Source organism: Notolabrus celidotus, chromosome 3 (genome assembly GCF_009762535.1).
Source record: "Notolabrus celidotus isolate fNotCel1 chromosome 3, fNotCel1.pri, whole genome shotgun sequence".
In the NCBI taxonomy this organism is placed as follows: domain Eukaryota; kingdom Metazoa; phylum Chordata; class Actinopteri; order Labriformes; family Labridae; genus Notolabrus; species Notolabrus celidotus.
Genome location: NC_048274.1, coordinates 25560702 through 25584459, shown reverse-complemented (window position 1 = coordinate 25584459; position 23758 = coordinate 25560702). Strand labels below are relative to the sequence as shown.

The 23758-nt window shown below is 40.4% G+C and overlaps 1 protein-coding gene across 1 annotated transcript in view; it reads right to left on the bottom strand.

The window, feature by feature from the left end:
• The window catches only part of ush2a (Usher syndrome 2A (autosomal recessive, mild)), a 224815-nt gene that overhangs the window by 179256 nt on the left and 21801 nt on the right, over positions 1-23758 (bottom strand). The window contains 7 exon segments of the mRNA XM_034679779.1: positions 4882-4975; positions 6640-6861; positions 9802-10016; positions 12696-12885; positions 13009-13110; positions 13916-13979; positions 17555-17690. Coding sequence (XP_034535670.1) covers positions 4882-4975; positions 6640-6861; positions 9802-10016; positions 12696-12885; positions 13009-13110; positions 13916-13979; positions 17555-17690 — 1023 coding nt within the window.

Below are 23758 nucleotides of genomic sequence, written 5' to 3'. Positions count from 1 at the left end.
TTTGAATGGGGCTGCGGTCAAACTTTAAAAACGAAATACACGTCGTACGAATGTTTCTCACATCCGTATGCTGTGGTGATATGTAGTTATTATTTGACTGCTTTGTGTTCAAGGCCTCTTTTTTCTGAAAAGTTTCTTTTTCGTTAGTTATTAGAGGTTAAAAACTGGGTTTTACATCCGGGTTTGCTTTGATTGACAGCTGCCGTAGAGAGAAACTCCATAGGACCTTGGGATGGGCGGAGCTTGTTACCGTGGAAACACAAATTCCCTACTGCGCAGACTCTGGCTGCAGAAAATGTACAAGATGTCTGCGTTCTGGAACGGGATATTTTGGCTTCAAAAACTCACAATGGGAAAAAGGTGGAGCGACGCTGTCCATTTTACATACAGTCTATGGGAATTACAGGTTTAAATATATCAATTTTTTTATTGATACAAAGAGTGATTCAAAGATTCAGAATGCTTCACTTTGAACTGTTGTCACAGTTCATATAAGAAACGTTAAACACAAACATTTAGATTTTTCAATGGTGTCAACATTGATTCGGATGAGCCTTTTGTCTGATCAAACTATCCCACATGCCTTTGAGTGAGGAGCAAAAACACTGGCTGGCATAAAAGCAAGGTGGTGTGGACTTTTTAGCTGCTCTCAGAGATTTATTGTCTAACACTGATATTAGACAACGTCTTATCCCCGAAAATGCACCTCTATACAGTCAAGACAATGTAGAACAGAAAATGAAAGCATGTTACATGATGTACAATACAATGCATGATATAGCTTCAAACATGACTGAGTCCATCAGCTGTGGAAAGATGTAAAGAGACAGAGTGACAGAATGAGAGATCAGGTCTGACACAGAGTGCACATAAGAAAGAATCAAAAGACCGAGTGAAAAAGTGGGAGAGTGTGTGAATGTGTGTTAAAGTGTATATGTGCACGAGCTAAAATGTGTGTCTTCCGAGGCCCCCGTTGATCATCTTGACACATGTCTGAGCATTTCTGTCACTTTAATGTCACTGTGGAAATTCTGCAGATTAGTACAACATCCGTCATGGCGCTAGGCCGATCCAAGTCAACAGAACGCATGCAATATTAAACGCTAATATTCCCCACAGCCTTTTATGCTCCAATATTACAGAGACAGAAGAAAGGTCCTGAATATTCACTCAGAGAGATGACATGGACAGGTTCAAGGGAAAAGTGCACACAGGCACATCACACACTCATGCACACACACGGATGATCACACAGAATGGACTCTCCATAGACAGACAGGTATTTCACACATTCCTTCAACCACTAATATCTAAAGCTTAATGTAAAGCTCCAGTAGAGATTGATTTACATGAAACATGACACACACACATATATCTACACTGCACTTTTTTCAATGCATGCCATTAAACAATGGTACTATCATATGTATGTTTGAAAGGGAAAAAACAGATCAAATGAAAAGAACGAGAAGATGTTGAGAAAAATGGAGGAAACATGAGAAACAGAAGCTAACAGAGATGAATTAAATACTTAGAAAACGAGGCAATACAGAGTGAGGGGGAGTGGAGGGAAATGAAGCCAAAGACAAACAGAGGGAGAAAGAGAGCTGATTAGAGATGCATGCTGAGGGAATGTCATTGTTCTAGTCGATTTGAGACATTATTTAAACGGAGACCCGGGAGAGAAAGAATGTGTGTGTGTGTGTGTGTGTGTGTGTGTGTGTGTGTGTGTGTGTGTGTGTGTATGTGTGTGTGTGTGTGTGTGTGTGTGTGTGTGTGTGTGTGTGTGTGTGTGTGTGTGTGTGTGTGTGTGTGTGTGTGTGTGTGTGTGTGTGTTTGAGAGTGATCAACAAAGAGAAGTGGATGGAGGTGGGATAGGGACCTAGACAGAGAAAGAGTGTATAAAAGAAATAGAGAGGGTTAAAGGAAAGAGACGGGATGAAATAATTTTTTCCAGCACCAAACTTGAAGATATCCTAAACCTGACAATGTATTATTATTTTGAGAGGGTGTGTGTTTGTGTTTGTGTGTGAGTGTGTTTGGTCGTGGAAACGCTTTCTGTGACAACTTTTATTATTGTCTGGAGTTCATTTGAGACAAAAACTAATAAATGCAAGTGTGTGTGTAGGAGGGTGTTTGTTATTTCAGTGAGAGAGTAAGAGAGACAACCAATTGAACAGCTGCTTGTTGACAGCTGTACTTCTCCACTGATGCCCTCTGTCGCCTCTGTCTGGAACAGAGGTACACACACACAGACACACACACACACACACAGACAGACACTAATACGAAGATGCGGGTGTATGAATGATACATAAGTAGTGAATAATGCAGGCTGTTCTGTGCTTCAGTGAGGTGGAGCAGTCATACTGAACTTTTCACTGCTCAACGACTAGAGGCTTTGTTGGGGTGATGCCCACTATTACCTGGCAAGTTGTATTAGCTTTGTTGCAAGCAAAGGTCTGGTCCTGAGGCAGTGGTTAACATCAAACTACACTCAAGTCAAATCCTAAGCCAGCATTCTGCAGCACACCAGTGAGTGAATAATGGCTGTGATATTATGCTTTTGGGTTATTTGGGGCTGCCACTGGTGATGCAAGAAGGTTCAAGTGGTAAATGTGACCAGAAACAAACTAAATCTAAATGAAGAGGATGCTTTGTCTCCAAAATAACCAAGACAATCATCGAGTCTTAGCTCAAATATAAACCATCATGCACTGATAAGGCGCAGTAACTTCTTGACTCCATTAATCAACATGAATTTTCAATTCAGCCCAATGTTTTTTTTTTCCTTTTCAGTTATATCATGTTGACACAAAAAGACACAATTAGGGATGCACGATGTTATCGGCACATTATCGTCATCGGCCGATTTTGGCTTTAAAATGAACTATCCGATATCTGCCGACATAATTAACCGATAAAATAATGGGCTGCTGCACACATGTTGGACTCATGTTTTAAGTTAAATTTGAATTTAAGCAGCAGTCTGTAAGGTACATGTAGCTGACTAATTTAGGCACATTTACTGTCAAAGAGTAAAACATTTTATTTAATTTGGGTTTAATTGCTGTACAGTTGCACTTTTCACATGTTCCCTGTGAACACAGGTTAGGTTTACTTACTATGTCAATTGTGAAATTGGCCAAATGTGCCCTGGTTGTGGGTATTGCTATGATTGTCTCAGGGAAAGCATCATCCAAGTTTTAAGTAGGATGTATCTTTTTGTTTTAATTTTGTTTGAAAGCAATCGTCATAAATAAATATGCTGTTTTAAGTATTTTTCTTATTTTGCACGAGAAATGAATATTTCATAACAAATGTGATAAGTGTGTCACCATAATACTGTACGCTAATTCCAATACAGAAGAGAATTGATGATCTCTGCAATTAGGTGTGTGGAAAAAATATCGTTATCGGTATCGGTAATCGGCTAAATAAGTTGTAAAATACCGGCATATCGGCAAAAAATCCAATATCGTGCATCCCTAGACACAATTATTAGATAGTTATTTCAGACAGCTTGGTCTTGGCCTTTCAAGTACACAGATATCTTCATCCAACAAACTAAGGAAAATGTAAAAAAGAAGTGGAGACTCTTAAATCTTCAAGTGACCCACTCTAAATCTTATGTCAAATGTCTGAGATATGGATCATTCTGTGGCAGACGTTATCACATATTCAGTTGTCATAAATCACACAACCCTTACAGGAGTCCGGTGCCAACAGGACTGATGTCAGCTGTCAGGTATTTGTAACTTAAACAGAGCACAATATAGTGCTATATTTAGCAGCCAGGCTGCACTGATGCCCATCCATTAACCAAAATGTATGTTGGAACTTCGTTTGCACAACATGTTTCCAAAAGGATAGCCATTTACACCATATACTCAATGTTTCATCAAATGAGACAAAACACCAGAATAAAGCAAGACAAAAATAAGAGAGGAATATTTTACAAAGGATGGGATCTAAAAAATGAGTTTGTGTCTGGGTGTGTGCAATGATTCACAGAGAAGTCCTCTCTGTGTCATTAAGAGGGAAACTGCTTAATTAAGACCATGAGGAGATTCTCTCCAGGGACTCCTCTCAGTGCTCAGTGTGTGTGTGTGTGTGTGTGTGTGTGTGTGTGTGTGTGTGTGTGTGTGTGTGTGTGTGTGTGTGTGTGTGTGTGTGTGTAATGTTGAATATCTGGATATACTACTGATATGGACTACTAGGAATTAAAATCATCAGAGAAAGCATACTGAACCATAGACTGTAGAAAACAAGGACAAAGGTTCAGTGATGACACCGGCTGGTTTTGAAAATACTGCATTTTGTGCATTGGAAATGCTGTCTCCACTTATTTCTACATTAGGAGGATGAGTAGAGGCCAGAGACTAGCTGCCTGGCAAACAGCTACAGTGTGTCCACCAGTCAGTCAAATTAGCCATGCCCTCAATTGTCTTTAATTATCTATAGCTCTAAGTAAAATCGAATGCACTTGAACAATTGTAACGTATAACAACATAAGGTATAAACCTGAAACATTTTTTGTACAAGGCTGCAAACATGTTTAAATATTCAATGTAGAAATGAGGATTTAACATGGGACCTAATTTGGTTACTTGATTTTTAGAGCCAGCCTCAAGTGGACACACCCAAAGAACTGCTTTTTCTTGCACTTCCACATTAGCTTCATTTTCAACACCAAGGGTTGCTGCTTGGTTTGAATAAGCAGAATTTAAGTGTAGCAACTTGATTCTCTAATAACCTAAAATTTGTTTTAAATTGCACTGTATTAGATATCACATAGGGGGGTTACCACCTTCTGAATGTTCACAGGGATGACAGCATATTGGTTTAAGAAGTTTTTGTAATGAGATGTTTGTTACTTACATTGTTTCCCTCTGTGTGGCTCTCAGGCAAACACATACAGTGGTAAGGCGTCATGCTGGTATCACAGCGGTCTGCATGGCCGTGACACTCACATCTGCCCAGAGAGGAAAAAGAAAGAGATAAACTTACTGGATTTTTTACTGAAATGAAAAAAATAAAGCAAATGTGAACAAAAAGAAGAGCAAGCAACTTTACAAAGGATTTCACTCCTTTAGAGTTTCTGAACCCAATCTCCACCCTCAAACATGGACTTAAAGGAAAGCCATTAGCATGTTCCCATTCATTATTTATACACAGCATCCTAAGAAATATCAAAGCAGCATAACAGGTAGCAAACAGCTCTCGCTATCACCTTTAAAACACATACAGTGCATTTCTGCATTAAAGAGAAAGGACCATCATTCTACAGTGACTACTGTTTATGACTGCAGACTCAATCTGCAGAGTGCTGTACATTTTGAACTTGACTGAAATTCTGTTGTTGAGGGGAGTAGGGGGGTGAGGGGGTGGACTTCAAATATTTGCTATTTTTAAAATTCTCAAAAAAAATGTGTTCAGTAAGATGTGACCCTACCTGAAGAGAAATATCAAAGACATGTTCAGTACTAGGTTTTGTTTTGAAGATAAAAAACAACAACTGAGGGATCTTTGTCAAAAATGTATGCTTATGTTACGTGTTTATCTACAAACATAAATCAAATATATAGTTGTTTTTTTTGTTTTGTTTTTTAAGTTATGTTTTTGGGCTCTTTTGCCTTTATTGATAGGACAGCTGAAGAGAGACAGGAAATGTGGGGAGTAAAAAGCGGGGGAAGACATGCAGCTATGGTTGACCGGTCGGGAGTCGGGAAGTCTATTTGATTTTTCAAGTTTGTGATTCTCAAGAAACAACTTTTAACTTTAAATATTTGTATGTAAAATCTGTACATTTTATGCCATAATATCGCTCAGTATGTGATGTAAGTGAGACTTGTTCTAACATACAGGACAAACAACACTAATGAGAGATGATATACACTAAGTCCCACATACTCGAGTTATGAGTGTACTCTCTCTTGCCAACAGGCCTATTTACATGTCTTATAAAGGATGTAGAGGAGTGATAGAGAGAAGGAAGAAGTATGAAAGAGAGGGGGGAGGTGGGGAGGGATGAGGAATGCACAGATGAGATTTCAGCAGCTCTAAATCTCTGTTTCTCCTACTTCACTGTAACAAGCTACTAATTAAAACAGCTTAGAGGGAGAGGGAGGGAGAGAAAGAGTTAGAGATGATTGCCTCCTGCATAATCCTATAATTACCACAGTCATAAAAAACAGTCACTCTGTCAGTCTAATGAAGAGATGTGTTCACAATTAGTCCCAGAAAGCTCAGTTGAAACTCAACAGTCTGTGTCAAAATATTTTTCTAGATGTTGAACTGTGCTCGCACATTTTAACAAATCAGCACTGAAAGGATCAAGTGTTCCTTTAACCAATTATGCATCCTAAATAGAAATTTGACAAGTTACAAGGGTAACGGTTTAACGATAATATAAGCCTTATGAAACCCACTGTGGTTCCACTACATTGATAAATGAAGTTAGGAACAAAAAGAAATGTGGAAAACTCAAATTTGGTGGTAGTAGCAAAAATGCAAGAATATCATTCTCATTATTTTGTCAAAGCTGTTCTATTTTGTGGCATGAATGTTTATTTCTTAGCTGTTAAAAACATACCACAAATGTACTTGTACAGACGGAATCATCATGTTTCTCCTCACCTGCCACTGATGGTGATCTCATTGATGGCGTAATATCTGTGTCGCTGGTTCACCCGGGATGCTCTGGTGTGGTATTGTCCTCTGAGGTGTATCCTGACCTGTGTGGCATGGACCATCTTCTGCAGGTCCGGTGTGTTGTAAAAGTCATTATAGCCTGGCCTTAGGTTTGGCTCTGGAGTTAGTAGGCTGAATGTGATGTTACCTCCTGAATAAGGCACTTCTCTGAAACACAGGGGGGGGGGGGGAGACTATTAAATATCTGTAGCCTTTTGTATTTTTACATAAAATAAATTGAATTGGAAAAGTTCAAGTAACGATCAGATAAAAATAAATTCAGAAAAAGAAAAAAAATAAGCAAGTAAACAACAGTTCAGACTCAAAATGACCTTTGAGGAATTGTTGGTCACATTGCACCTTGTAGACCTTTCCAATCTGTGGTAACAATCAGTTGTAATAAGTGGTTCAAGATGCACCTTCAGCGGTAAATCAGCCAGTCTGTTATTCTGGCCAACAGTGTGTTGATGATAGATCCAATAGGTGTGTAGGCTTCTTTCTCACCTGCACTGCAGCACTGAACTAAGGTAAGGTAAGGTAAACATACTTTATTAATCCCTATAGGGCAATTCAGTTTTTTCAGGTGTTTTCTTTTTTGAGCATGCTACACACATAGTTTGATATACATAGAATCATGCACAAACATGCTATGGACATGCACTTAGAAGACATGTCAGAGTGAGGAGGCTGCCATCAACCAGCGCCACCTGAGCAGTTAGGGTTCAGTGCCTTGCTCAAATGGACCAGCACATCGCCCACCAGCCACCAGTCCACCACTTGCCAAACTTTGTCCATAGTGGGACTTGAACCGGCAACCCTCTGGTCCCTATGGACTGAGATACTGCCGCCCAGACTGAGCTACTGCTGCCTAGACAATAAAAGAAAGATCTGCATATAAGAACACAAATGTCTAAACCAGTTATACGTACCACTAAACCTGCTCTACTCTGCAAACACCTTTGTGCAAAATCAGTGTAATTTGGCCGATGTGTGAATGGAGAGGGTCATTGTCCAGAGAGATAGAGGACCTGTTGATGAGTTTTAAGAATAACAGTGTAGAAGTTCAATTCAACAGTAAGCATCATTTACTGTCTTACTTATGGCTGAAGAAAAACAACAAATGAGAGTCATTTTATTGCTATCCATAGACAAACTTGCATCCAAATTCATTTCCAGTGGACTTGGATTGAAAATGAATCCACTTCAAAGGCTGTGAGTAACACTGTTTCTCAAAAATTGTTGGTAACTGTGGACAGGATGCAAAGGGATCACAAACAGCCCTCCTCCAGCAGGACTGTCATTGACTGGTATAAACACACCTGAAATGACGGAGGCGAGTTTAAATTTATCTTGCCCCACACTTGAGCAGGCTCAAAGGAGGCCACCTCTCTTGCGGGATTAAATAAATCATGAGAGATAAAGCACATTAATCTTAAAAGATCAAAAGCAGCGCTGTTTTTGATAAAATTATCAACCACTTATATCACAGAGTTTATCATTATGTTGCCAGTGTGAGGTTCAATCGCTCTCATGCCAATATGACTAACGTGTATAACTGTGCCAGGAAAGGTTGTGTGTGATATAATTTGTCAGTCAAGTAAAAAATATGCAATGACTACATCATCTGTGATCTATTCATACCTGTTCTATCTAGTGCCAACCAAGGCTTTGATACAGACTGCTATGCCAAGATTTAGTGCATGAGATTGTGTGTGTATGCTCAGAGTAAGTTCCAAGTCCAGTTTTCAATGCAGTGCCAATTCAGAGCCTGTTACCGGTCATGTGCCAAGTCAGCGCTGTAGGTGTTCAGCTTTATAAACCAAGTCACTAAAAGACTGCCAGAGAGAGAGTGTGTGTGTGTGTGTGTGTGTGTGTGTGTGTGTGTGTGTGTGTGTGTGTGTGTGTGTGTGTGTGTGTGTGTGTGTGTGTGTGTGTGTGAGTGATTGCCTTTGATTTCTTTGAATTGTGTTTTTTGTATGTTGGTGCATGCATGTGAGTATGTGCACAGACACATACACACACACATGCATGCATGCTAGAATAAATGCAGACTGGGGTGTTTTATGTGTGTTCATATACTTCTTAGTCTAGTCCTGCCAGTCATTTCTGTGTGATCTTGTAGATCTAAAGAGGCCATGACCACCCACAAGCAGGCAACTGAAACATGGGATACTGCCTTGGAGAGAAGGCCACCCCAAAACAAGCGGCAACCTCAGGCCGTGAGAATTGAAGCCTTGATTGAGGAACTGTTAAAAACTGCAGTTTCTCGAAATGTCAGCTTGAGGCTTGCTCAGGAAGTATCGGGAACCACATACACACCAATTCAAAAAATAAGATCATTACGGCAAAAATAAACATGTTTACAGCCTGGTACAAAAAACGAGTGTAGTCTGGATAGCTCATTTCTCAATCGGCACACACTGTACGTGGGGGGAATTTTTTCAGAACGCTAAAATTTCGAAGATATTACGATTACAAGTTTTCCATTATGAGGGGCACAGCTGACTTGATGGGCAGGCGGGAACACTGTAGCTGTTGGCGAGGATGCTCAAAGCCCGCCTCTTTACCTCACACTTCAGCATATCCAATATGGCTCCCACCAACGATTGTCTTCAAAACAGGGCTTCAGAAACAGATGAGTGACGTCACGGATACTACGTCCATTATTTATACAGTCTATGCCCAAAACTGAAAAAACAGGCAGGATTTTATTTTCTATTGTTCTATTTTTAGATGATTGAAGGCAGCGTCAAGATGCAAGACCATGTTGGACATTTTCATTCATAGTTTTTTCCAGCCCCACAAAAGCTTTAAGCAACCTGGAAGTCTCAAAAATTGTGTCGATGCCTTTAATCCTGTGGGAGTCTGGGATGATAAATATCGTGCGCAATGGTCACGTTATGTTCTGTTGAAATCTAACATTTTCTTTCATTCAAGCTTAAAACATTCAAAAAAATAACCACAATCAAGTCACTTATTAGGGTTTTCAAAGGTTTCAAAAGTCAAACCGTAAACTATCCTTCCCCTATTTCATCTGGTACCTGTTTGACCCATATTAAATTATTATAACTGGCTCAATGCTCTTTGGTGCTTTAACATTAAACCTACCTGGGCAGCTGCAGGCAGTTGATCGAGTCTGGTCTCAGTAAACGACCGTTGTTCTTCATTTCAAAGATGCTGCAGTTGCTGGCCATATATTGCCAGTCCAACCAAGGGTGTTCTGTGCTGGTCCCACTCTCGTTTTTTGTGAGGTCAAGCCTCCGTCGTTGGATTCGTACTGACTCAGGCAAGAGGCCACTAAACTGGACTATAACATAGAATACCTAGAAGGAAGAGAGAGAGAGAAAAGTCAGACAGATTAGAAAAAACAGATTTGCAATAAATGTAAACCTGTTCAATTTAATTCAAACTAAAGTAACAGGAAAGTAATGCATCCTCACATTGTGACTGTTTTAATGTTTCTCAGCTTCAAGCCATTTTCAAGGCAAAAATAAGAGCTGTAACTGCCTAGTATCCTGTTACATTAGTATAGTTATTTTCTAGCCCAAAAAAAATAATAATTATGTTTTGACACAAATTACATTTCAACGATAGGAGCAAATTGTAAAAAAAAAAAGGCAAGCTGACAATTAGTAATTAATTTAGGGGTTGTAGTTGAGAACAGATGCTCCTCATATAACCCATAGACATTTATTCACCCACACAAAATTAAACACATATACACAGTTTCTAGGACACATGGACCATGATGTCTGTGTGTAGGTGCGGGTGTGTGTGTTAAGTGTTATCTGCCCCACTACAGTGTGGGCTGGGACACTGGGTTACACAGCAGGGAGCGCATTAAGCCACCCTGCAAACCCACACAAACCCCCAACTTCAGAAAGTGTCTTTTATCTGAGGACTTGAGTTGAGCTACCACGTCAGGACAGCTCCCAAAATCCTGCCGACACACACACACACACACACACACACACACACACACACACACACACACACACACACACACACACACACACACACACACACACACACACACACACACACACACACACACACACACACACACACACACACACACACACACACACACACACACACACACACACTTCAGAGAGAAGAGGGACAAGTCTTTTAACAGCCCCCGTGTCCACAATGCCCAGACCCAGCAATCTCTCTCTCTCTCTCTCTCTCTTTCTCTCTCTCCTCTCTTCACCCTCGAAAGAGGATAAAACTACTGTCCACTGTACAAACATGTGCAAGCCCATAAATTCTGTACAGTGTTCTTTTCAATTTTACACTCCTAAAGGACAAAAGAGACTTGACTGTCAAACCCACCACGTTTCAGGGACAAATCATGTTGAATTCTAGTTTTGCATACACCAGGTTCTCCACTAAGGATCTGCACATTTAGTTGACTAAAAAAACAATACTCATAAATTCAATTATTTTGTAGGACTAGAATGCCGGTCAAATGTGGTGTGTAAACTGTAGCGCAGCCATCTGCCACTAGCACAGGCTGTAGCTTGATGGCTACAGCGATGTAAGGAATGACGGGTGGTTAGCAGGTAGTTGTTGGAAATATAATCCCGACCCGTAGCGGTCTTGTGTGTATTTTTTTGAAGCAGAAGCAAAATGTACCAGAACTATTTTCTGCGAATTGATTTGGCATGACGTGTGATCAGTTTGCTTATGGTGTTGTGAATATTGGTGAAAGTTAACAACCATTGTTAAGGGGTTGTCAAGGGGTTTACCAATCAGCATCAAGCATCTTTCACAACACGTAGATCAGGAAGAAAGCTGGGTAATAAAATGCTATAATGCTCTACTACCCTGGTCTAAACAAGCACAGATGACAGACAGGGTCTCCTACCACCGTTGGCCATATAATGATCCAGTAAATGAAGATAAGTTATAAATAGGCTGCGACTGATTTAACTTGCATAAAACCACTTGAACATAGCAATGTGTAACCAGCACAGGCATATGAATGGTAACTTGCAAAGATGACTAAAGGCTGGGGTTGCTAGCTCTGCTAACTTCTCTGTGACCCGGGTTGAGATGTGTTAAATAAATTGTGCTCAAATGTGACTGCTTTCTTAGTGTTTTTATACCTTTTCAAACTGGCAATCTGTATATTTATTATCAATCCACCTGTTTGTAATTGTTGTGACTAGGGATGTAAACAATTAATCGATTATTGATTAATTGTTTGTTAAGAAATTCCTCAAAACATGCAATTTTGTTTTCAATTTTCCGTCACGTGGTACGGACATCATCATCACATATTACACTCAGCTATCAGGGAGGTGTTTTCTGTTTAAAGCATGTTTCGATGTGAATCAGCTGTTACGCACAGCGGAGACGCTCCGCTGGCGGCTGCGGCTGTGATTTAGGTCTCCACGCCCCCTTTTTAGAGATGCTAACAATGACACAGACACAAATGTTGACAAATTTAAACAGGACATTTCCCCACCTTTGGTTACAAAGTCAACAGACTGTTGGGAATTGCTAGTATGTTATGTTTGCAGACAGGCAACATCAGAGCCGTCTGGGCTTTTCTGCCGCTAGACTGATTATAACCCGGTTGCGCTCCCGGCTGACTCCTGACTGACTACACATGTTGTTTTTCTCAATAAGAGCGAGTAGACAGAAAACTGGACACTGAGTCTGAAGTACTTTTCTGTTAGTATTATGAGCCTTCACTTTATAAGACTATGTCCGCTGAGAATAGTTTTATGAGCCTGATCGTTGATAATCAGTGTTAAACATGTAACTGAATTCAATACCGTCAGTTATATGCATTTTGTTGCTGTAGAAAATATAACTTAGGGGGAAAAAATGTATTTGGCCTTGTTTTTGACACAAGAATAATAATGTTTTTTATTAATGATTAATCGATAATTGATCGTTAACATTTCCAAAAATTGATCACGGAAAATACTTCAAATGTACATCCCTAGTTGTGACATAATAGATTATCTGCTTCTTTGCATGTTTGTTACCTGGTATTGTCCATTAACCAAGTCCACAGAAATAGTGAGTCCCTCATCCAGTTCCTGTGTAGTCATGATCTTAGAAAGCCATGTGGTGCCCATGTCCTGATCATTGATGTAGCTGATTGGGTGGGCATTAAGGTTGAGTCTTAAAACTCTGTCATTGGTTGTGTCTTCAACGCCACTGGGGATGCAGTATCTGTGTAAAGTGAAACATTAAGACTTGAGTTAAATTACATGTGTCAAATGAAAATGCAACAGAGGACTGTTTCTCTTCAAAAAAGTAACACTAGAGGCTTAAGAATGAGGGCTTTTACTGAACCTTTCAACTAATGGATGCACTCTGGGGTGACTGGGAGGACAGCGACACTCTGACTGGGCATGGAGCTCAGGGAGGACACCTGAGTACACCTCCACAATTTCCCTGCACAAACAAGAAACAGCAGATTAGTTTCAGTTTTAAAGTGGACCTGAGGTAAAAATAATGAAATAACATGAAATGGGAAAGAGATCACATGTTATTCAGTTATATGATGTATAAATTTAAAGCTGTTTCATGAACTTTATTTGACACAGAGTTGTATAGATATACTATAAAAAAATACGAAACACATTTAAAATCCAATATAAAAATTCAAAACTGTTGTCACAGTGTGAGTTGTGCGGTGATCAGGCTGATGAAAACTGACAGTGATCAAAAGAGCCATTTAAACGACTTAATATTAAGGATAAAATCTTAAAGCACCTGTTGATGGGGATTTGACTGAACAATTGCTGCAAAGTGTAAAATCAAAGGCATAATTCAAAAACTCAATCTTTCATGTTGTCCTATCCCAATCTTGATGAGAGTAACTTGTAAGCTCCAAGTCCTCGCTGAGTGCAGTACATCACTGGTAAGCAAAACACTAATTGCCTTGTATTGAATTCTCAAGAAAATCCTCTGGAAGCAGTATGGATCTGAAGATGCAACGATTAGCCTTCCCCTTCTTTCTTCTAAACTCCTTTCTCTTTATCGCTCCATACTGCTCTTCTTCCCTGTCACTTGAATCTATACAGTATCTCTGTATATTTGTTCTCATCTTTATCCCTTCCTCAAATCATTCTATTTATCTATTGCGATCATTTGCCCTTTTTATCATGTGTCAATCACAGTTCATCTGTCATAATATTCTTTTTTTTCCCCTTATCCATTCCTTACCTGTCTCCTGCTTTACTCCACCCAAACTCACCTGTTGGTCAGAGTGGCAGGATAAAATCTAAAGTCCTGCATCCTCCCAATGAACTGATTAGACCCTTGAGAGATGAGAAGAGAGGAGAAGAGAACATAAAGAAGGCGTTAATGGGTTTGTACTGAAGGCAGTGGGTGAGAGGATTTCACAGCATTTAGTAGATTATCTTATCAGTTTCTCAATACCAGCTAAGTGAGGCTGCTCAGAGACGCTAATAATGGCCAAGTTCATGATACAAAGCTGAACAGGATCTGCCATGGCTTTCACGAGAGAGCAGGAAGGCTTATAAGGACACAATTATTATCTTGGTTTGAGGCAAGGGTTAAAACAGGTCTGTGCGGGGCTAACCAGGTAACACGTACTAGCCTCTCTGATTTGTGTGCATCTTCTTTTTACACAGAGCTGACTCTTACTTTTGTAAACACAGCTTTACTGGTACTGAGTGTTTTTGACATTATTTAGACTATTTTTTGGCATGTTTTTGTTGTAAGATAAAATTATACAACCAAACATCTGCACATTTTATATTTAAGATGCAGGAAAAATATAAGTGGGACATTTGCTAACAAAAATAAACTCTGAATCAGTGTTTAATGCTGCTACACATGGATCATACGCTAAATTTATAATTTTCTTAAAGCTTTAATGAATGCACATGTTCATCTTATAATTCAAAATGTTTGATGCAACAGAATACACAACATATATTGAATATGACAAGACCCCAAAGTCACTTTATCAAGCAAACACTGTAGTACTTAAAAACATGTTGATGGATCCAGGACTGTAAACAACACCATCCAAAACATAACTGAACACATACAGGTCCCCAACATATCTCCTCACAGTCACTGTCAATGCTGGAAAGAACATAAGAGCACAAACAGATGTTGATGCAGGTCCAAAGACAGACGAAGTCTCTTAGTGTCCAACAAACTTCTGTCTAGTTTGACAACAACTCTTAGAAGACAGATAAACGTCTCTAAACATCGACAGAACCCCTGCCATGCCTGGGGTTCTGTCAAGCTTTGTCTGTAAAAATGTGTGCGTGTGTGTGTGTCTGTGAGAGAGAGTGTGTGTTAGAGGCTTTACTGTGTGCATTCCAAAAACACCCATCCTTACTTTAGAGAAAGAGAGTGTTCGAGTGTGTGTGTATATTTGCATTTGAGAGAGGCTTTGCCATGTTTGGCTCAACTACAATGCGAGCATGTGTGTGTTGGGGTTTTGGGGGGTGGCGGGATGTATCTGTGTGTAAAACAGAGAGAGAGTGAGAGAGTGTTATGGGATATAAGTGTGTTAGAACAGTGTGTGGTTGTGCAGCCTTAGGCTTTGGCTCAGGATTTCTTTAGCGTGTGGAAATGGGATTATGGCTTCCTCTGAAAAGCACTCTTTCTATTGTTACTAGGATGATGCAAGGTATAAGCCTTAATTCTCTCTTCTCTGTGTAGGTCTCTGTCTTCTCCCTCTGTGTTTCAGTTTCTGTCATCTGTGGTTCTTAGTTTCCTCTTCAGTGTTTTTGTGTTGTGAGAACTGATGACTGTTAATACAGGCAACTTTGAGTTTTGTGTGATTCCTGTCTCGTTTTTTCTCTCTGGTCCCACCACTCTTAAAACCAAATACTTAAAAGTTAAAAACATGTAGATTTTGATCTTTATTGATTTGGTGAGGCACATTGTCATGTTTCCAGTGCAGCCTGAAATACGTTTTCTACTGTGCCATAGCCAATTGCACTTGTGTCATGTTAGACAAGTACTTCCACGTAAAAACAGGGCCAGCGAGAGAACTCACTTTTTTTTCTGCTCATAACTTCCTGCAATAAACAAAACTGCCTCACTGTCAAAAGGACGCAAACAAGAACAAGAGTTGTTTTTCCGTTTAGATTGACTACTATCAACACTAACGCTTGTGGCATTTAAACTGTTTAAGTCATAGCAGCTTCACAGCAAGAGCCACACAATGCTTTAAATGTAAAGCAGCAGTAAATTAATAGTTGTATTAGCAGTACATAAGGCATTCACATTCTTGCAAGATGGAGAGAAGTATTAGTGAGGTTTATATCAGAGATGGAATCACAGTGTCTGGATTAGGCGACGCGTTGTTTCACGTGCATTTCATCCGTAATCTGTCTGTATAGCTTTCTCCATGCTCTTTGCATTACTGCGTGCCATCCCTGTCTGGACTTCCACCAGTGAAGATGAAAGCTTGTTGTCATTCTTCTATTTTCCTAACTGCGGTGGATTTGGGGAAATTTAGGGCCGCGGCCGAGTGGCTTAAGCAGTTCCGCATATGCTCCGCTCATTTCCCCAGGACTGGTTCACTAACTATCCCCAAACATTTCAGAGTTTAGCCAAACGGCTCCATCTGACACTTTTAGCCGTGCTCCTGCACTTCAGCATCCACTACTCCGGGCATCACATGGTCTTAATGCCCAGAACATGGAGACTATGAAGTGATAAAACTAATAAATGATACGAGTTTTGATTCTGAAGTATTTTGTAATTCAGTAATCGGAGACCATTTCAAATGAATAATTTTCAGACTCTGACGTTTTTATGTCTTTAGATTCGGAGTCAGACGTCTCAAATATGCAGGCTGTGAACAAGCGTGACGTGTCAACCAAAGGCTTAAGGTATTAATGATCAGCTGATTCTACAATTCACAACTACTTTTTGGAAAACGAACCAGTGCTATGATTATCAGCCACTTTCAGTTGATGGTGAAGTGTACAGAGTAGGAATGAATGAGGAATGACATGCAGCAAAGATCCAAAGGTTGGATTTGTACTCATGCTGTCGCCTTCAAGGAATATAGCCTCTGCACATTGGACGAGAGATTTAACCACTGAGCTAAACCAGCGCTCATCATCACACACTCTTAAAGGTTGATGGTTTTTGCCCTGCTTGCGACATATTCTTCCTGAACTTATCAGCAGTGTGATTTTAAGTTCGCCGAGTCTCCTCCTAAAACAGACATTGTTGTTTATCAATACATCTGATCAGTATACACATAATCAATCCACTGATCAGAATTCTACACACAGCTTTCAGGTTCAACAACCACACACACACTTTTTCTCTCCCCCAAGCCAATCACTTGTATTGATCACCACTGTTGTGATCTTCAGCTGATCAGATGCTACCTGCCGTGAACTAGGGATCAATGCCTGATAAACGAGAAGAAAAACACTCGTTTATCACCCTCCAGATGAACGGATATCATTTTTCTCTCAATTTCTCTCCTATTGACTCTGAGACAGCTCCCAGGCACCACCAATCAATCACAGATATGTAGTTGAAGAGGGATAAAGGCTGGGAGGAGAATAAAGGTGGAGCAGTCATTTGACACCATATTTAGATATACAGACAAGATAAACTAAGAGGTCATTTTTCTCCACATGGCTGAGAAACAGATGATTGTCCCTGTTTCTGAGGAGGATTGCAAGTGATTTAGATTTTTAACATTTTCAAACCATAACTACTGATAATATATTTAAACTGAACTCTGTTCTTTTTATGCATTTCATTCCAAAATATCATTTTAATCTAGTGTGACTGAGGAATTGGAGCATAAGAACACTGGATTTAATGCTTCTCTGAAACAATTGAACCTCTCACATGTGTGATATATTCATATGTTTACCATTTGAGCTGAGTCCCACCCACATGGCACCATCCTCACTGATGTCTGAGAGCCTGGCGGTCAGAGGTTGTGTGTCAAATGGTGTCCCATCCTCCTCAAGCCCGTCCAGGAATAGACTCACACGTCTGTCATGGACCTGGAAAATCAGTCAGAGTGAGTTATAAGTCTGCACTGACAACCATAGATGCAGGCTTTGTATTCAGTGAGTGTTTTTTTTTTTCAGCTTTAAACACAAGGTAACCTTTATCACCAGAAAAAAAGAGCACAACATCCTGATTCTCATTTAAAGAGCTGCTTGAGCCTTTGATCTGAGCGAGGTAGGCTAGGGCCGACAAAAAAGAGAACAAAGATGATCAGTTCATAAAACAGCATTCACATGAAGCATCATTGGTTACCATTAACAGCACCCCACTGGAGCCTATGTAAATGGAAGAGAGCGGCCTGAGTTGCAGATGCAGCAGCAAAGGCCAAGCAGCAGGTTTCTGCTGTAACACACCAAGTCTCAGAGCGAGTGGCAGCTGCTCTGTGTGTGCTTATGTGTATCTATCTACGGACGTGTACACACACACACACACACACACACACACACACACACACACACTATTGGTCTGTTCTGCATATCCATGCATGTGTGTACGTGTGTGTGTGTGTGTGTGTGTGTGTGTGTGTGTGTGTGTGTGTGTGTGTGTGTGTGTGTGTGTGTGTGTGTGTGTGTGTGACCATGTGTGTATGTGTGAATTATACATACAGCTAATCTTCCAGCTCATTTCCCCGGTAGCAGAAAGAGCCTCAGGCTAAACTGCCTCAGCCACAAATTAGCTTTCTGTTTGACCAAAAATCTCCTCTCCACTCCTTTTCCTCTCTCCTTTCCCGATCTGCTGCATGAATATTAAAAACTGCACAGCAGACAACATAGTCAAAGCAGGAGCAGCTCGCTTTCACATCAAACCCAGGCAAAAAGAAAAATACTTCCATAAGAGGGGCTCTCCCCCCTAAAACTTTAATGTGCCCTGTCCTACCCTCTCCCTTTAGCCCATCCCTAACTCCTGTGAAACACACTGTGGGACCACTGATAAACGTGACTCTCCCTGTCTTACTACAGTCCCCTACTCTTTCTTCATCTTTCCTGTCTTTCCTCTGCTCTCGTTCACCTTGATTTGTCCTTTCTCCTCCTCACGAGGTCATCTCCTTCACCTTTTTCACTGTTTTTGAGCTTCCTCACCTCATTTTCATCTGCTTCCTCTCTCTCCCCCTATTTTTCATAACCACCTTTACTTTCTCTTTCCTCTCAGCCGACAACTTCCCCTCTCATCTCCCTTCCTGTCTCTTTCCCTCATGTTTATCTTGCCCTGTCGCTCTCACTTGTTGTCAGCTCTTTAGGGAAGTTGAAAAGGTCTGAGGAGGGAAATAAGTCCAAGTCAAAAAACGCCTTTAGGGGATGAAGGCAGGCCCAGACAAGTGTCTGCCTCTCAGAGGATAGTTAAGACGCCCAGACAGACACTTTCATGATGGCTGATTGAAGACTGGCAAGCGCATGAGAGCAGAGGAGAGAGCGCAGGAGAGAATAGGAGTGAAAAAAAGGAAAGAGGAAAAAAAAGAGACAGGAGGAAGAAAAAGAAAAGTCAGAGAGCGGCTGTAAGAGAAGGAGCTTGAAGAAGGGCCCTCTTTAGGAATCTCTAAGCCAGAGCTGTGTGGCTCTTGGGGAGATGTGAGGCAGTTGTCAGGCCTGATGTAAATGAATCCTGAAGCGCTTCATCCTCCTTAGCCGCCACGCGCCCTTTTGAAAAGCAGCCAACTCCCCTTTGTTAGCTTTCACAAACACTTATTCTCCGTTTTTTCCTCTTTCCCCGTCCATCTGTATTTTTACCTCCTCCTTTCCTTTACCTCTCTTTGTCTCTTTCAGCCGATGTAACTTCACAGTGCTCTGAGAAGGAGGAAAAATGGATAAAGAGTTTGAGATTTCTTTTGCGCTGATAGCTAGTCTCATTTGGGCTGTGTCCACTAAGTCCAGAAAAAAGGAAACGGTTACTTTAAATGTTACCAATCCTCTTCCCTTTTTCCTAGAAGGAATGCATTTTGTGATTGCTTTAATTCAAGCACGTTAAGCTTCCTTTACTGCATGCATTTTCAGATACTGACTCAAACACAGCCAAGGATTTATCACCAGCTGTGGTTTTGTTCACACAATTAACACACAGATGTTCATCTTATCTGCAGTATATACTGTAACTGTCTAACTTAGATAATTACACCAAATGTCTGTGGATTTTTTAAATCAACTGTGATAAACTTTAATTTCATGTCAATCTTGGTTACCCTTGAGGACAAGCCACTGCCACTTATCTCATTGCTGAGTTGAGTAGTGTTTCATAGCAATACATTTAATTCAGTTGTATTCTAGTAGCAGAAAATATCAACTGTAAATCTTTACTTTGAAAGGCTCTTTCAGCAGCGTGCTGTTAATCACCTGGTCTGATATCAACTCTGAGGCAGTAATAACAGTCTTGAAAGGCATCATGGTTAATCGGAGTCTGTTTCATAGCCAGCTAAAAAAAATCTCACAGGAGCTTCAAGTGTATATGCCAAATAATAAGCTTACAAGATGAGCTACAGGACAGTGATTGGATGAAGATCTATGAATGTTGTTTTTCTCCCCGTCTTCTTTCCTGCAAACTCTTTAACATTAAGACTGAAGCTGAAACTGGAAGGAGAGATGGGTTCAGCCGGGTTCAGTCCTGGACCAGCTTGGATATTGAATCTAAAGCCTGCAGCACCTCACGTCCCTGCCAACATTCACAGCTCCATTAGTACCTGGCCTGATCTCGCACTGTTTTCTCCTGCCACATTCTTACAAGGCCAAGACTTAACAATTCAACAGGCACTAACAACATTTTTTAATTTAATTATATCATTAAAGCTGGGGTTGGTAGTCAGATTTAGATACACTTTTTGTTATACTGGTTAGAATGACCTTTCTGTCCCGATGGCAATCAATACATAATTTTTCTTAAAAAAGAGTGAAAAAAAGCCACTATCTACAGCCGGAGTAAACCTGGGAAAACACCAACCAATACCTGCCTTTGGGAGCCAAATTATGAAACCAATAAAATCCTGTCCTGCTGTTCTGCCCGCCTCCTGCGCGTACATTTCATGTTTGTTTGTGTTTTTAACTTTCACTATGATAATGTTTTGGTGTTTTCTTACCACCGAGTGAGACATGAGTTGACGTAGTGCAAAAAACACAAACGATGTGCTGAGGACCGGTTTTGAATCAGTCACCATCATATGGTCGTGAATCAGCAGCACTCATGCATGTGAGCGGGGGCGTCGTTTTGGAGGAGCTCCAAGGGGAGGGGGGGAGGGGTTAGACGGAGTCCTCGGGAAATGCTACATTCAAATTCATGCTAGTTTTCCGTGACTACCAACCCTAGCTTTAATCAGGTAACAGTATTTGTGCTGTGTCATTGCCCATATCAGCCTTACAAATGAAAGAGATTGTACCCTATTTGAGCCTTATTCTCAGGAAAGTTTCATTATCATTCTTTCCTTATTAAACAGTTTTCCTCAACTTTGTTCATAAAGGCCTCCGTGCTCTTAGGGAGTTCCAGGCACCTTTTTTCCCTGCACAAAACCCACCCCACTGGCAATGTTACCACCAAAGTCTCTCTAAAAGCCTGGGGAAACCCTGAGTGGGAAAGCTTTTAGTGATCTGTAGACTGGCATTTTGACTAAAGCTCTTCTCGATTTTCACACTCCTGCCAAGCCGTGGTTCGGTACACAGTGTGGACAGCAGTGTTTCTTCCAAGCTCACTCTTGAGCTGTGGTCCACAAAAGCAAAATGAATATAAAGTAGCCAGAGTTTGCACAAATAAAACAACAATCATACAGAAATAATGCCGGCCATTGCTAAAAAAATTAATCGCACTGTCATGGAAATCAAATGTTTGCATTACTGTTTGACTGTGGCTCTCTGAAATCAATAGCTGTGTACCCATAGACAAGCAAATGACTCATTGCCTGGAGTATCAGAGTAAAACCTTTTATAAGATATGTCCTCCCTCTCTGGATTATATCAAAAATCTCCCATCCCCTGACTGACTGTATCACTAATTAAAATGACTGTATTAAGTGAACACTACACTAGGTACTACCACACTCCATCGAGACGTCATAGAATGACACTGTTAAAGGACAACTTTTGTTGGAAATGTAAAACAGAGGTTGGAACTTTCCTCCACTGTATTTGAGAGTGTTCTCTGGTTGCACCTTTCTGGGGTAAAGCTGTTTGAGTTCTGAGCAGCTGGTTTGGTTCAAGGATCCCTTTGACCCCAGAGCTATGTCTTCTAAGTGATAAATCTCAAGTAAAGAATGTTTCAAAGAATGCTTTTTCTGTTATTATGGTTGGTTTGATCACTGCATCCAGAATTATTTTAAGACTCTAGAAAACTGACATGAGCCCAAGACTGAAAGACTGGGTAGATGCAATGATAGACGGCATCTTATGAATCCATACTACACAGATTAAAAGGAAATACAGAAGGTGGGACCACCACCTGGGACTGCTTTTGGACTTACATAAAAACTGACGAGATACTGTGCAGATACCAACAGTATCAGGATCTCCTGCATAGCTATAACTATTACTATTACACTGTATTATCCCAGTCATAACATACAATGGGCTTTGTATGTTATGAATGGATGTCCTGTCTGTATATGTATCCTTTATCCTATGTTTGTGATATTCTGTCTGGCCTGTGCAATGTATTCCAGTTGTTTGTATTTCTGTTCTGTTTTTTGTTTTCATTGTTTTTTTTTGTTACATTGAAAATGTAATTAAAAAAAATAATGACAAAAAGAGAGTGGTGTACACGTCACCCTTTAGATGAGAAGATGACCTATGTCTCTTATTGTTTATTCTCATCCAGTTTCTGTCCATTATTGTGTTTCAATTTATAAAAGCAAAATACAACATTCAAAAGAAAGTGAAACAATAAATCTAGCTCCATAAAATTAAACATGGTCCAGGCAAAGTACACAACAATTGTTCAAAATAGCCAGAAGTTATCCAAACATCTGACACACTGCAGATGGTGTCAGCCTAAAAAAAAATGAATGTATTCACATACGGAGAAGAGCTATGTAAGGGGAGGGTGACAGCTTGAGGTCAAAGAACATTAGAGGGATCTTAAATATGACTTAAACTTGAAACTAATCCAAGATACATATTTACTGCTGTCAGATTATTCCATAAACTGCTTAAGTAATGCATATATATCTCTGTATGAGCAGAATGTTATAGACTTAACCTGTGTGTGTGTGTGTGTGTGTGTGTGTGTGTGTGTGTGTGTGTGTGTGTGTGTGTGTGTGTGTGTGTGTGTGTGTGTGTGTGTAGTGGAATGCATTACCCTGGTGTACACACTGTCCCTGTTTGACCTTTCCCACAGAGGATACTGTTGCACCCTGTCGTCTTTACTGCTCTTACCCACCCAGTTCATCTTTTTCTGATCCCCACCTCTGCTCTACTCTCATAGTTGTATTTTCATTTACTGGAGGGAGAACATTTCAAACTAATACAGTATATCTTACAAGTGATTTGTGTAGCTCCTTTGTCTTCAAAGAGAAGACCAAAAACAGATCTCGTCAGCACAGTGTCCTCAAGACTATTCCCTCTCACTTCCCTTATGTTCAACCTAACAAATAAAAGAAATGCAGGACGGTCTTGGACATGGGTGCTGTTGGCCAAGGGATCTAAGCGTGCGTCCCATTTACAGAGGCTATAGCCCTCAGCAGAGGTCGCAGGTTTGATTCCAGCCTCGACATGCTGCCCAAAAATATAACTTAAAAAATAAATAAAAAGGAAGGCCTTTACGGAAAATAAAAAAAAATACTGAAAAAACAAAAGAGGAAAAAGTTAAGACATGGAAAGCAAAGGTAGGAAAGGGTTGAAGAAAGAAGGAAAGGCTGAAACTGATTCAACAATCTTTAATGGTCAGCTAAACTTATTTGTTAACATTACCACTGGTTAAAGCTAGGGTTGGTAGTCACAGAAAACTAGCATGAATTTGAGTGTAGCATTTCCTCAGGACTCCGTCTAACCCCTCCCCCCCTTTCCCTCGGAGCTCCTCCAAAACGACGCCCCTGATCCCATGCACGAACGCTGCTGATTCGCGACCATATGATGGTGACTGATTCAAAACTGGT